The sequence below is a fragment of the Cynoglossus semilaevis genome, chromosome 19 (genome assembly GCF_000523025.1).
Source record: "Cynoglossus semilaevis isolate Cse_v1.0 chromosome 19, Cse_v1.0, whole genome shotgun sequence".
Taxonomy (NCBI): Eukaryota; Metazoa; Chordata; class Actinopteri; order Pleuronectiformes; family Cynoglossidae; genus Cynoglossus; species Cynoglossus semilaevis.
The window spans coordinates 4,669,137-4,684,934 of record NC_024325.1 but is presented as its reverse complement, the minus strand read 5'-3'; the positions used below and the strand labels follow the sequence as shown (position 1 = coordinate 4,684,934).

At 41.2% G+C, this 15,798-nt stretch overlaps 1 protein-coding gene across 3 annotated transcripts in view; it reads right to left on the bottom strand.

Moving 5' to 3' along the window:
* Positions 1-371: 371 nt before the first annotated feature.
* The window catches only part of shroom1 (shroom family member 1), a 22,689-nt gene continuing 7,262 nt past the window's right edge, over positions 372-15,798 (bottom strand). The window contains exons 2-9 of one of the 3 annotated variants that reach the window (XM_017041899.2): positions 7,767-10,545; positions 7,506-7,692; positions 6,869-6,915; positions 5,989-6,615; positions 5,262-5,858; positions 4,690-4,798; positions 3,809-4,081; positions 372-2,621 (exon numbers count right to left, since the gene is read on the bottom strand). In XM_017041899.2, coding sequence (XP_016897388.1) covers positions 2,367-2,621; positions 3,809-4,081; positions 4,690-4,798; positions 5,262-5,858; positions 5,989-6,615; positions 6,869-6,915; positions 7,506-7,692; positions 7,767-10,405 — 4,734 coding nt within the window. In that variant the 5' untranslated portion in view covers positions 10,406-10,545 and the 3' untranslated portion in view covers positions 372-2,366. Of the gene's footprint in view, positions 2,622-3,808; positions 4,082-4,689; positions 4,799-5,261; positions 5,862-5,988; positions 6,616-6,868; positions 6,916-7,505; positions 7,693-7,766; positions 10,546-15,798 lie in introns of all 3 variants that reach the window. The other 2 variants (XM_008332451.2, XM_017041898.2) reach the window with 2 other exon arrangements.

Sequence of the window (15,798 nt, the reverse complement as noted above, 5' to 3'; positions counted from 1 at the left end):
GTAAATTACACAAAAACATTTTTAAATACCATGTTTAGGAATTGTTTACAGTCTAATTTGACATTTCTTGTAAGATATTTACAGAAGTAGGCATTTGTTTGTCATAAGCACATTCTACAATATCAAGAGTTCAGTGCATTTGAAAAAAACAAAAACAAAACAAACACACAAACAAAATTTTTTCCAGTGCTGTGGCAGTCAGCACAGTCCTCAGGCGGTTTCAAGAGCAATGTGTGTTTGTGCCAACAGAGGGCAGACAATAACTGACTGAACAACTGAGTCTACGTCTGTGCTCCAGTAGAGTAAAACCCAATCTTATGTCTTTTAACACGTAGATAAACACAGGTACAAAAAGGGAAAAAAAAATCCAATCAGAGAGGGAGAGCTTAATTTATTCACAATATTACAAACATGATGGAATTTACAACTCCACACAGGCACGAAAACACAACTCAAACTCTCACCAGTTGTGAAATAAAACAGAAGGGGATTTAGAAATGTCTATACCCTCATCTTACCAGCAGGGGGATTTCATTGCAGGTTTATGTTTGTGTGTCAGTGTCACACAAAGCTCTGGAATTTGAAACTATATCCCACAACTAATTCATTTAAACAAACTAAAACAAAACACTTTAATGACCATGTCCAGGCCAGGACAAACAATGGAGGAGTATTTATAGTATTTATTTATGTGTGGTCTGTTTTTGAGAGTGTTTTCCCTCACACACACTTCCTGTCCTCTGTCTTTCTCCAAAAAGTGGGTCTTTAAAAATTCCAACATGTTCAGGGAACAATAGATAGTCTTTCTGAACCGTCAGCCTCCCTGCGTCAGCACAAAGGCCAGAAACAAACATTCATTTGTTAAGCAAAGCGAGGGACAGTGAGTCGTAAATCTGCAGAGCAATGTTTTAGGGCTTTGTGTTAGGGACTTTTGTTTTTCTACTTCAAACTGCTCAGAAACATGTGAAATTGTGTTTTGATGACATCTACTTGTTCGACATTTTATTTTTTCAATAAATACGCATCACAGTCAACCCCATACACTACTACTCACATAAATACTCACATGACTTAATAGAGTTTAGTTAAAAAAAAAGGAAGAGGGCAAAAAAAAACAAAACAAGTTCTGTCGTTTTGTCTTTAACCAGACGTGACCCAGGTGAACTCACGCACACACAGCGCACGTTACGTAGAGCAGCAGCTCACACTGATAGATTCAGTCCAAATGAAAGTCATGCAAGGAACAAGAGTGATGACAATCTACATTCAAGGAGTAATATTTGATTGCGGAGAATGTGAAGTGTGTTTTTTTTGACACATGATTAGGTGTAGAATTGACAACTCACAGGTTACAGGTGTCTCAAAAGGGAGGGAGGGGCTTAATCGTGGAGGTAGTGAATACAAAAATGAATTGATGTCACCTAACATTAAATTGGTGGAATCTTCTCTTATCCATCAAAGAGTTTCAAGTATTGTGGAAAACGTGAGGAATCACCCCGTGTTAAAAATTTGAAATGAAAACTAAAAAGTAAATGCTTTAAAGAGGTTCCGCACCTCCGCTTAACAAACCGCTTCAACGTACGATCAAACCCTAAAGAGTGAGACTAGTATTTGTACACATCTTATTGCTGCTGATGAATGTGCTTGTGTACCTTTATAAAACACTCAAATGTGATGACAACATTAAAAGTATCATTCCACAAGATGGAGTAAGGCTTTTGAATTGAAATTGTTTGAGTTAAGTGAAGAAATGTGCATTTTTTGTGTCATTTGTATCAAAGTGCTTTTTTTTAATCTCATTCACCTTTTTTGGTTTTTAGTGCCTTAATTTGAAACATTTTAAAAAGTAATAACATTAAAAAAGGAGAAAAAGATTAAATCTTCTACAGCTATAGTATATTTTTAGCGACATGACGCTGTTCCGTCTCAGGTCACTCTAGTTCAGACTTAAAGCTTATCATATTCCACAGGCGTACAGAACAGGAACGCTACAGTTTGTACTGAGAGAAGAAGCGCACACTGAATTCTAACAGTGTTTTCACGCAGCAGTGCTAACGTTCAGCGTCCCACACGGACAGCAAAGGCACATGAGAGGAACAGAACAAGATTGGTCTTCTGCTGAAAAATCACAGGAAACATGTACGTTATATGTATGGGACGAGTCCTCAGAACTGCTTTGGGGCGGAAACCGGGCGAGCCACCTGGGCGCCCACCGAGGGTGGGCCTATAGCTGTGACAGGAGGAGCTGTGACTGTGTCTTCATGTGGCAAATTGAAGCAGTGAAGCACAGACACAACGTTTCACTTGTCCTCTTCTAAGTACATTTACAAACAAATAACCTGAGGCTGCTGATGCCTCTTCACCTCTCACAGACTGTGGCTGTTGATCAGAGCCTCCAGCTGCTCCTCTCCCAGCCTCAGCTTCTCCTCCAGGTCCTTCTGCCGTATCAGCAGCGAAGCCATTGTCTGAACAAATCGACGGTAGTCCTGCAGCTGCTCAGGGGACAGCTGGCGAGATAAGAAGGTGGACACCAGGTTCTCCCTCCGGTCCAGGTTGTCCTTCAGGTCTTTGGCATCCTCCCTCTGTTTGCACAGCAGGCGGTAACGATTGTCCAGAGACTCCTGAGTAAAAAGATTGAAAAGACAGAGAAGATACAAATGATAAATCAGCATCTTGTCCTCAACACCAGGTTACTATCTGTAAGTTTACAAAGACACATCCAAAGGATATCTGTGTTTGTTCAACAAAGGATCAAAGGTTTGGTCCTAATTAGTTGTTTCAATTAAACATGTCAGTGCAGCTGTAAAAGAAAAAGTCCTCGGATTGTGTTTCAAACAGCCACAGGTCAGAAGGTGCAGTCTTTCCTTATGTCAACAGAGGGCAGGGTAGATACAAATGTCATCGAAACCAGGCTGGAGTTTCGGTGAGTCAGTGTAAATACCAGTGTTGCTGATAACAGCAGGAAAACAAACGAGGCCCAGAGTGCGCAGCATGTTCAGCTGAGGCTTTACAGATGGACAGAGCAGACAAAGAGCCTGTTCATGGATAAATCTAGAAATGTAAAGCATCCATGCAAATATCAAACGATGATGAAAACAATGGAGAACAAAATTAAACAGAGAGAGAGAGAGAGAGAGAGAGAGAGAGAGAGAAATGCACTGCTCAACAGTTCTTGATCAAGTCAACGGAAAGAAACTCCCGGTTGAATTGTGTTAATTAAAGACATCTAAAATATAATATTAATATTAATAAAATTTCAAAAGGAAGTAAGTGAGAGTGTGCAGTTCATAAAATAACTGTTCACTCTGATAAAGCTTTCGGCTTCAGCACAGATCATTAAATTAGGAGCAATTCAACTTCCATAAATCAGGTGACGTTTTTTTACTTCCTCGCAGTACGAAACCTTGACTCCATTAAAGTTGCCTTTCCACTTTTCCCAGGTGACCTGTTTGTTGTTCTAAAGCAAACACAACAGGAGAGAAAACCGGACGGCACAGGAGCAGCAGCGATTGTGCATCATGATGTCTACATGGTTACATATCACTGCATTTGCACAAGGGAGCACCAAACATCAGTCATCAGTGTGTCTACATACAGACAAGATCTGAGGTAAGACATATGTAGAGCATGTAGCACGTGCACAGGTAAACAACTGTAATTTCCTATCTTTACTTATCTATGGGCTACAGTGGAACTTTAACCCCAGGTCATAGTCAGAGGGGCAATCAAGGAGCAGCACTAGAACACCATCAGTTATAGGAGAACATCTGAGCCCACTGATCCCCTTAAAGGAATTATGGTTCCTCACCTTCTCCTCAATGTCTGTGTGCTGGTCCACAGTGCTCAGGGCGTTCTGCACCCTGGCCAGCCGGGCAGAGAGGCAGAGCAGCAGGCTGACCACCCTCTCCAGGTCTCCTATAAATAGACTGTATCTCTCCAGTTCGAGCGGCTGACAGTGTTCGCGGACCAGCAGCTCCAGTGCCTGCCCTCGGGTCGCGTTTTCCTGAATTTCATTCTGGAGCGGATCGCGCATCTTCTCCAGTGAACGAAGCTGCTCCTCAATACATGACACTAGGAGATGCTGTGAATTCGAGGGGAAACTCGTTTGAGAGAAGACTCAAAGCATATTTTTTTTGTTACGTCAACAAAGCTTCTACATACTGACTCGTTTATAATCCTTATTATAACCTTTTAAAATAAATGCATTACTTTTTTCTGTTAAAGAGTAATAAGTAAAGGCTGTAAATAGGGAACGTTTAAGGCACCGTAAAGAGGAAAAAAAAGCTATTACCTAAGGCAAACATTAGACCAGTTAGAGACACTGATAAGAGGTAGACAGTACATCAAGTGATAAGACAGGCAGGAGTTATCACTGCTAGAATTTAGTTCAGAGAAGGCCAAATAACATCCAGATGGTGTAAGAATGAAACCACCAACAACAGACGACATCTTTAATTTACCTGACTGTAAAACCTTAATTTGGTTCCAAATCTCTGCTAGCAAAGGACTTTTTAAACATTCTGATAGGAGACAATACAGGTTTCCATGCTACATATTGGAAGAGAGGTGCAGCAAAACAAGTTTGAGTTTGGAAAAAAAAAACGGTAATTTTATTTCAATTGTTTAATGTTTCGTTGGAACTACAGTGTTGGAAATAAGGTTGGGAATCGCTAGTAACTGAATATTTACCTTTTTCTCAGGGATGTCAGTCTGACTCTCCAGATCTGCACACTGACTTTTGCTGCCATCAGCAGTTGGAGGACAAAGAGATGTGTCTGAACCTTTGACCGTATCGACACTGGAAGAAAAAAAAAAAAAAAAAAAAAAGCGTCAGGCATTATTATTATACCTTTGCACAAGTCACATGGAGGACACTTGGCAAAAGACTTCAGTGGCATTATTACAAAACGTAACTACATTTGCACACTCTGTATTATGCTTAGACAGGCAGAAACCCGAGTGCCTTTTGCAGCAGCAGCAGACGCAAGCAGATAGTCAGGTGTGTGTTTGATAAAACAAAAGGTAACACAGCACTGGTGGACATCGATTTGGGTTTCACCAGTATCACATTTCATGGGGGTGAACCATTAAACCAAGAATCCAAATCAAAACTTTATTTTTTTTATGTAAAAAGAAATGTTATGCTTGGTCTCACTTTTCCTCAGGTGTTTTGTTTTTCACTTCAACTACAGCAATAAAATGCTCTCAAGAGACCACTGAATGTCAGGTGTGATATTCCAGAACATTAACATGTACTGTACCTCTCTGCTGCTCCTCCCTGCTCCTGTTTCTTCTTGTAATGCTCCTCCATCAGCAGCGTGTCCTCTGACAGCAGCTGCTCCATCAGCATCAGTGCCGTTTTACGATTGGTCAGTGGGTAGAAAACTCTGGTCAGTGACTGGTCGACCTGGACAACAGCTTCTACCAGCTCATCCCACTGAGGTTTCTCACAAGATGCTTTAAGATTCTCCAACACTGCCTCTGGTGAGCACCTCTCCTTCAACTGGTTTCTGTCTAACTTAACCTTTTCGGATTCCTGATTTTTCTCCTCTTCCTCCTCCTGAGTTTTGTCCTGGTCGGGGGCAGAGGCAGAGATGCAGGGAGACAGTGAGGTTTCACTTGCCTGTCCCTGAAGAGTTGAGCAGGTCAATCTGTCCTCAGAAAGGCTGTCAGTGGGCAGAGCATTGCGGACTTCCTTTTCCACATCTTCTTCAAGGCTCAGAATCCACAGTGCTGGATCTGTGGTGACCCCACAGCTCAGAGACACTTCTTCATTTGACTCAGCTGGCTGACAGTCACGGATGGGTTCATCCACAGACTGCTCCATCTCTGATCCAATCACAGAGGAAGTTCTGACTCTACTGGAAAGGAAGGCGCATAAGAAAAATGACATTTAAAGCACATCTACAAGGGTCTGGGGTTGACAGAGTTTAAAAGATCACGATTTTAATGTAGGTCAGTCTGCAATGATTTGGAGTTTGATCTTACCCAAAGCTAGCTCTGCTTTCACAAGGAGGCTTTGTCTGGACAGGGGAGGTGGAGGTTGATTTGATCTCCTTCTCACTTGTGTCTAGACCTCTGGGGGAAGGTGGATTAGATGAGGTTTCACTGGGGGGTCTGCAGGATCTAAACTCTTCAGGGACAGGGTCGTGAGATACAGATTGAACTCTGGCCTGGGTAAAAGAACATGAGGAAGGGGTTGTGGGTCTACTTGATTTTCTTGTAACTACACTCACATCTTCCCCTGGTTCTGCTGAGTTCTGTTTCCACAGAACTTTTGTGGTGTGGCCTGTTTGGCTCTGAACTGGTCCCTGAAATTTCTCAAACTCATTTATTACAGTTTCTGCCGGAATTTGTTTGTTCTTCTCCTTTTCAAGCCAATTCCTTTCCCTGACTTCAGTGACCAAAGAAAAACTATTCTTGTCCATGTCAGGACCTCCGAATCCAGGCGAATGTCTCCATAGTCGATCCAGCTGCTCAGAACTTCTACTCAAGGCTGAAGGTCGTGCTAGTTTTAAAGTCCCAAGCTCTTCCATGGACTTGCCCCTCTGTGCAACCACACGGACAGGTTGATACGATTCTGGATCAGGCTTCACCAAGGAACCCATCTGAGGACTAAAAAACACATTTAGTGTCCGGTTTGAAGAATAGTGCAAACATGGCTAGAGACATTCTTGAAAATGTCTAGGTAAATAAACTAATTTTCAGGATTGCTTTAATTGTTTGAAAAAAAAGCTGCTTTGCAAGAGAAATGTGTGTTGACTTCTTGGGAATTAAGCTGCAACAGTTGCCTACATCACTGGTCCAACACTCTCCTGACTTAAAACCAACAAAAATGTCCAAATTAGTCTGCAGAGTTGGTACATACCTACAGGTCTCCACACCATTAACTGGTTCTCTGTCACAAGTGCGTGTCTGTAAGAGACAAGAAAGAAACAAGAATCTAGATTCATGGTATATACTGTATGTCACATGATCAGATTACTATATAACAAAGACGTAGAAATAAGTGTAATAAAACATCATGAAGTGGCAGGTAACAGATTTCAACTATGACCTATGAACTTTTATTTTTAACAAAATTGAAATTCACAATGCTTTCACAATCGAGCTGGACCTAATATGGGCCAAACAAGACCAGTGTGAAAAATATTGTTACTGTACTGTACAGAAAAATACTTACAAAATATTTGTACAAATATGGCTATCAAGGACACATGTTTTGTAAATGTATAGAACATTTACTGTAATGAGCTGTAAAGGCAAATTTAATGCTTACAGAATTGTAAAACCTGTCTTGACTTGTGGTGTTCTGGTCTAAATAAAGGTGTAAATATAAAACTGATATACCATACAACAGTAATAGAAAATGAATACACATAATAGTTGGAACAAACACTATGAGTTAAGTATTTAACTGTGTCTCATCCTAGTGTTTGTTAAGTGTTAAGTGAAAGGTTGGGCTATTTGCTTTGATAGTTGTGAAGTTTTCAATAAAGGCTCACCTCAAGGACATGTGGTGTGGATGTTGACCTGATCCTGTAGATATCCGAAGGGCCTGGTTGCTCCAGGAGACTATCTGCAGAGGCTGATTTACCCTGATGTCGACCTTGACTTTCCTTCCATTTAGGCTGATTTGACTGGTCAGAATATTGTCCTGACACAGACTGTGTTGACGTGAACTGTGCATACCTGTTCAATGATAAAACACAGATTAAAGAATGTACATTATTGATTTCTTGTTTCCATAATTTTGTTGTTCTAACCTGATAGAGCTGGTGGAGGAGTCAAGAATACGTCCTGCTGAGAGAGGTCTGTGAAGCTTCTTCTTTGTATGTTTGCTTTCATTAATTCCAGACACAGTGGGGCCCCAGTCAAATGGTTTCTCACCCATAGAGTGTCTCTGCCTGGGGGGAGGAGGTACCTGAGGAGCTGGTTGCTGAGGCTCTGCCCCCTTCTGGCCCGTCTTGCGCTCCATGTACTCCACCAGGGCCTTATGTTGCAAATGCTTAAGGTTTGTTTTTGAGGTGCTGGATGCTGAATTGGCACGATCTCTCATCTCAAACAATTTCCTCCTGGTCGCAACTAGTCCTCGCTCACCCGGTTGCTCACTAGCCTCTCTTTCACAATCGGCTGCAAATGGGTTCTCCCTTTCATTACCAAAAGAGCGACAAGCAGAGTGGCTGGGGTTGCCCCCAAGCTGGTTTAGTTTCTCTGGCTCCGAGTAGCACATCTTCTTCTGCTCTGGTGTCAATCGCTTCCTACCTCCAACACGTGCCACCTGAGGCTGGGCCACATTTTCAGGCCTCCCATTTTCCTTCTCTGTCTCTGTAGTCACTTCCATATGTGTTTCCTCGACCTCCTCCTTTATGCTACACTGATCTGTGTCCTCAGAGGTCATAGAAGGAGTCAGTGTTTCTGTGGATGTTTGGGAGTCCTGGGATGGGGTGAAGGAATGAATTATTGCAGGCTTGAACTCAGATTTTTGCCGGATGCGGTGAGGCCATGACAGCTGAAGGTCCCTCCTTTTAAAGGAAGTCTCCCTTAAGACTTTAGATTGTGCATCCTTCAACTTTTCTTTGTAGTATTTTTTAAAAGATTCATCGAGTGTGTTATAGGCACCAGAAATCATGTCTCCACCGTGGTTCTTTTTTAGGTCAATTCGTAGAGCTCTTTCATCATCATTCACCAATGTAGATTCTTGATCTGAGTTGTTCAGAGTGGATTTGTTGATCTTTATACTTACATCAGTGTCTTTTCTAGGTTGTAAGGCAGCCTTGTTGCCTTCAGTGAGGTGATAAAGAAGAGGAGTTGTCTCTTTGTTTATTCTCTCACTGGCAACCTCGCTCAGCGGCTGCCGTTTCCCTTTCTTAGCCTTTTCCTCTCTCTGTGGGTAGGGGGGCTGTTCATTGGTTAATAATGTGGAGACTTCCTTTGTTTCTGTTGCAGAATGTGAAAAGTCATTTTTGTCAGGTCCACAGTAGAATATCGGATTGTTAGCAATGTGTCGGCTGATCTCTCGACTCTGGATCATGTCCATTTCCTCTAAAGCGTCAAAGCTTCGAGAGGACCGTGTTGACACAAAAGATGGTTTGTGATTCTCCTGATCCAGACTTTTAGAGGACAAGTCTTTAAAATTGGACAGAGACATGAAAGTCTCATTCTTATCTTGAATTGTACCGCCGAATGTGTGACAGTTCTCATGAAGTGGTCTGAAGAGATTATCCATTGTGCTGTGGCTTCTTTCTTTTTCTCTTATCCAGTGCTTCTCCACCACAGTGGAGCTGGAGCACTCACTCCCAGTATCAGAGCCACACACAGATGCAGCATTTGTCCTCATATTTGAGTCAGGCAGTTTGCACAGCCCTGTGACAAAGTAAAACTGACCTTTATGTTGAATGCTGCTGTTAATAAAACTCTGACCAGCATTCCACAGACTGGCAGCATGAGATGAGTCTGACCCAAGCAAGTCATATTCTGAGTGTGACCTTTGTCGCTGGCTCTCCAGTGTGGTACTGCTGCTGGACCTGCTATGGTCCCCATTGCATCCACTGCTTGCTGAGAGACGTCTGAGTTTAATGCACTCAGGTTTGTTATCCATGATGAGGCAGTCTGACGTCTCTGTGACCCTGGTCTCATTATTTAACTTTAGTTGAGGCAGGAAACCTGGTGGCGGTTGGATCTGCGGCTGCTGTTCTTGAGGGTCCTTCCAAACGGAAAACACGGGATCAAAGTGGAAGTTTGAGTCAACTGTTTCTGAGTTGGACTTATCTGGACTTTGGGCTTGTTTTGAGCCCAGTTGCTGTGTGTGAATTCGAGGGTATGACCTAGGCTGTTGTTGAGACTGTAGCTGATGGTGCTTGTCCTCAGCACTGTGCTGGGGAACTGTGTTGTTTTCCAAGTTTTTTGTAGCTATGTAACTATCTATACGTGCTGGGACTGGAGGTGCAAATTCAGGAAGGTGAGAACTTTGATTTGGACCTCCCGAAAAGACCTCTGGGCTGTTGTTATGGAATCTATTATTGCTGTTGTGCTGATTTGCAGCAGTGCTAGGATTGTTACAATAGTGCACAGAGAAAGCCTCCACAGATCGGTAGAGCTGGTCCATCGTCTTTGTATCAGACTGGATAGGATGGTAAATTGACTTTACATACTTAAGATCAGCAAAGGGGCTAAAGGAGCTGGACTGTAGGTCATCTGAAAGGAAAGGAGAAGGATAGTCGGGGGCAGTTGACCCACCAGAAAAGGAGCTGTAGGCAGAGTCTCCTTTGCCGTGTTGATGGTGGGCAAGTTGGTCAATGATGCTGCTGTTGGACTTTGCTGGGGAGAGCCGATTGACGGGAAGGCTCAAAGTTTGCAGGTCCACGTTGCTCATTCTCTCAAAGTGCAAGTTATAGGAATCCATGGGGCACCAGGACGGATGCAAAAAGTTGGGGAAATTACCAATGAGACATTGGCCCCAGGGGGTTAGTCAGATGTGTTTCCAAGCGAATCATTTTCTGTGTATCCTTCTTATTTATTCATTGCCTTTTGTGGAAATCTGTTCTGAAATAAAACACAAATAGCATGGACTTAGTATCAGAAAAAAACATTCAGAACTGGTACAACAGCTTTAGATCAAGAACATAAGACGATCTGTGCAGGAAACATATCTACGGTGCTTGGAAGGAATGTTTCAAATGAAAAATGTCTGGCATTTCTAGGGCACATGCATCAAGAGAAAAAAATTCAGCTGCAACTGCTGTTTATGGTTTTTATTTTCTCACATTTACTGTCATATCTGAAAACAAAGACATTGTTTATTTTTAAACTTTTCGTCTTTCTTTTAAACTTTCAAAAAACAAAACTAAAAAACATAAATCATCAAGTAGAAAATTTCCATAAAATCTCTTGTGAATTATTAACACAATGGTTGCAGTCTATCTGGTTTTGAGGCCATTACTCTTTTCCACACAGTAAGAATATACATTGTAGATGTCAAGTTTAAATGCCATTTCCACTTTAAATATAGATATTGACATGGGTTTTATAGATCAGTACAATTCACCACCTGCTAAATGAGGTCTGCATTTTTTCGCATGAACAAAGCCCCTAATTAAAGGCCATGAGGTCAGTGGTGCACTTTGCCGCACACACAAAAGAATGTCAGGAATTCCTTATGGATCTACAGAAATATGTTAGGATTAGTCATGTGACAGATTTGTTATACCTTGTAAGACTTCCTCCCCAGTGAGGGTCATGTACCTTCTCCCTGAATGTTCATTGGATAATGAAGCATTTGTTTAAATAAGTTAGGCTTAAAAATGTGAACAAGAGGTTAACAATTCAGTTCCACCTGAATGAAATTATGTAGGCCTTTGAAAGAACAATTAATTGAAACATATGTAGGGGATCAGAAACCAGTAAGAATATTTAGAGTCAAGCAGAAGGAATTTAATAACTCTACTTTAGAAAATTCTTCCTGTCCAGCAATGCATGAAAACCTGTTATCAGTCAGGTTAATAAGCTCCTGCAAGTTAATACTAGGTTTAGATCTTAATATGGACTCTTACAGAGAAAATTGCTTATTTTCTGTCCTCTTTGACTCTAAGTGTCACAAGGCTTAACCCACATACCTGTCATGGACAATGATGCCAAAAACACAATAGACCAATAGACCACTAAGTCAATGTTGAGACTACAGACACAGGGCCCCACTATTGTGGATATTTTGCTGGGATTTTAGGGATTCTTAATATGTAAATAAATATAAAGCTACGTTACACACTACAGTTCCTTAAAAAAACATTCAAATAAATGAAATTTTACATTTAGGGTTGGCAGGTTTACAGGCCAAGCTGAATCAAAGATGATCCTTGGTGGTCGTTTTGCATATACACAAAACCCACCTCTTAAAAGCCTTTCAAACTACAGTATTGAGGGGTGGGAGGTTCAATGTGTTTATGAAGGGCCTTCTGATCTGTGGTGTGTCTGTGTTCATGTGCAGCCCTCCTTTCCCCTCAGTGAACACAGGAGCACTCAAGTGGAAGTGATGGAGGGGACAGGCAGTGACAAAATGTACAGAGTAAGATGGAGGGAGAGAGAGAGGGGGAGAGAGAGAGAGAGGGAGAGTGGGAAAAAGGAAGGAAGATGGTAGGGGGGGGAGGTTGAGGAAGAGGGAAACTAGCCCACACAAAACCCTCACAACCAAACAATAACAAAAAGACAAGAAAAGAGAACCAAACAATGACAACAGGGAAACTGACCACAAAGTTCGAAGACCTGATCAGCAGTCACACTCACACCATAGACCAGGTGATATATAGTAGCCAATCGTTCCATTTCAACAAACAGTGTACACGAGAACAAATAAGCGGCAAAACTCACCTAAACTTTGAGACGAAGATTAAAGAAGTTGTAGACCTCGCTATTTTAGATTAAAAAATAAAAATGTTTCCTTAGTTTCAACCTGCATGACGATTACCCTAAACATTTCCACTCTCACTTCTCATTCAGACGTTCTTTCTTCCTCTGAAGAGGGGCTAGACCAAGTAACAAGTAGAGCCTGATATTAGAGGGAAGACTTCTAGCATGTCCCTTCCACCCCCACCGAGACTCAAGGCTGCATATAGAGACCCGCTGATTGGCCAGCCTATGACGTCCAGCTCTCTGATGCACAATGAGCGCAGCGGAGGGAATATTTCACTAGTGCAGATAGCTGCTAGTGCTGCCGGCAGCCTAAACAACAGAAGGAGAGAGAGTGGAGAGAGAGACAGAAAAGAGGCCTCGCATTCCTGGCTGGCTTCAAAGACGGTGCAGAGCCTGGGCGCCATTCATTCCCAAGGCCCCGAGCCCAGCACATGGAGACTAGCCAAGGCAGGAGGACGAACAGAGAGGAGGAGGGGGTTAGAAGGATGACCTCCTTGCTAAGGACCCCCCTCCGCTCCCCCAAAACTTGCCCTTCCCAAAATAAAAGATAAATCATCCACACTATTAAATTCATTTTTGTCTTTTCTATTCTTATTTTAACACCTGGCCTCTAACATGTTACTTAGTGACATATTTATTATACTATACTGTTATTACTGCTGTAGTCAAACAAAACTGATTGTGACGTAGGCTGTTCAATTACATTACAATTAAGAACATCAAGAACTAACTTTTTTAAAAGATGACTGCATTTGGTAAATTAAATATTTAAAAGAAGGAGACTTAAAATGGAGTGGGCCTGGGTGAAAGGGATGAATAAAGGTGGGGGGGTGCTAAATTCTAGTTTTTATGTCTTGATTGGTGATTATGTGTTTCCATGTGATTTAGAATGCAGCCAAGCTGGACCAACAGCCTCTAGAAAAAGTTAAGAAGACAGAATGATTGAAAAGGATACAAAAAGAATAGGTGAAAATAAAGCATGCTGGGAAATTGAAAAATAAATCAGCAAATCTGCCAACCATGTGTTTTTTTTATCAAATTGTTAAAGCACTTTGAGCTATATGATTGTATGAAATGTGCTATACAAGGCATTATTATTATTATTATTATTAAAACAGACGGAGAGAGAAAATAGATGAGAAAAGAGATTGAAATAACTAATGTCATGTGGACAGCTAGCTGACAAGCATGTAATAACTTGTTATCTTGAACTGCAGTGACCCTTGAGCTACATCTGACAGAGATGATGATGTACTGAGAGAGCTTTGGATCATGAACTGAGGAACTTTTCCTGAAATACACAATCAACTGGAAGGTAGTGTTACATAGATGTCATAGCTTTGTGGGTAATACTGTAGGTTTGTATGTGTAGCCAAACCTGTGTTGCTGCTTCAAAGGATCAACATTTGTCTATTTTATTCCTTTTGTCCTATTTGTCTATTCCTACACTCATGGTTTTTTTTTGTCTACATAAACCTGTAACCCTTAATCTAACATCAACTGTTTAACTGTGTGGTCATAACTAGCCCAATGTTCTATGGGAGTTCAATAATGTTGAAACATGCCATAAAGGTTTAGCTAAGTCTTTAAAAGAAATCTATATACATCCATACATACATAAAGTAAAAGAGGATCAGGGCTTCCCTGTTTACATAAAGCAGTCACACTTTAAAATGCCATAGGATTTAAATTACTCCACTGACCTTTCCGTCCAAGTCATTATGTGATTAACTCACACCTACCATACCACCAAGAGCTGACCTCAACTTCAACATACTGTCAGAGGCTAAAATGACTCAAGACAAGTAGTAGAAAATCCTACTTTCTTTGTTTGTCACAAAAATAAAAGTAACATTTTTTTGTAGTACATGCAAAAACAAATAGAAAAGGCATCACAATAACAAGAATGCATGGCTAAGACTTTACTTCGGTCAAATCACCCACAGGACCTCAGAGAAATTACTTCTATTGTCTTGGATCAAACAAGAACAGAAAGGAAGTCATTTTTGAAAAGGTGGAAGTGCTCGGGTGATGACTACTGACAGAGCAGTGTACTGACTAACAGGAAAGCTGTTTTTACATGTGGAAATTACAATAAAAAACTGAGGAACACAGACGATGATTTGCATCAGTGTGCAGTGCAAAGAAACAGTGCCGGCCTGTTGCTGGGCAGTGGTCAAATCAGTGTGAAAAATCTCCCACAGAGCAAGAGAAACCGTTGCACTCAAATGACATCTGTGTTACTTCACTGATTTGGCCAAAACACCAAACCTGACTAAAACAAGCTTTATTCTGTCAATTTGTCCAATGACACAGAGAAGCAAATGTTCCCTAGCATGAGCTCAAAAGACAAAAAATGTACTCTTTTTAAACATAAACACAAAAAAGTAAAGTAAACACAATAACAAATATATGACTTCATTTGAGTTGATTCCTTTTCTGTCTTAAGGACCTCCAGTGGGCTCCAATATCATCTAGTCATGGTGACTTTTGTTGAATACTGTAGGGATTCCTCTATCACACAAAGCTGCAGGCTACTGTGTACTTATTCACATAACTGTGTTTTGTTAGCTGTGTTTGTACTAGTCACAATAAATGTATGAAAACAATTAAAAACAACACTTAATTTTCTAAGGCTGTGCAAATACCTAAAACATAATTGTTTGCCATCGTTTTTACCAATTGCATTCCGTGGCTGATATATTACATACACAACTAGTGTCTAGGTCTACTAGTGGGTTGAGGCCCACACTTTGAGCGACAGTCTAATTTACTGTAAATCATTAAATAGCTATAATAGGATTGAGATAATTAAGTGAAAAAATTAACCCCACTGAGCAAAGAAATGTTTGCTCTTGGTCTGTACTGATTAGAAGAACAAACTCCTGACCTTTTGTGGCAGCTTAGCTGCTTTGCATACTCAGCAAGGACACAAGGAAAGAAATGTGTTTGGGAAGATGCAGGTAGAGCAGACAAGTAAACCTGTTGATGTTTTGATTACAGTTCTTTGTTTGGCATCCATGATAATCACTTTATTATTTTTCTCTCGATGAAGGTATAAAACCCACAAAGAGCTCTATTTCTGTCCCTTTGCAGCCACCCAGGTCCCCACATCAACACACTATCTTATTCTCTTTAGGGAAATCAAATGGCAGAATGAGAACTGTACGTCTCCCATCCCGTAATGGAGAAACCTCCTGGAGTGGCCGAAGTCAGGTTACAGTTACTGAATGACCTGCTTAGCTGCCAGACAACAGCATTCCTTGTCTGGCCTTATTGCTTCCCTAGATCCATCTCATGAGGCAATTACAGCCAGTGAATAGACAGCTGTGGAGCACAAAGAGCACTCAAAGCTATACATTAGTATTTAAGGAAAATAGCACACACACA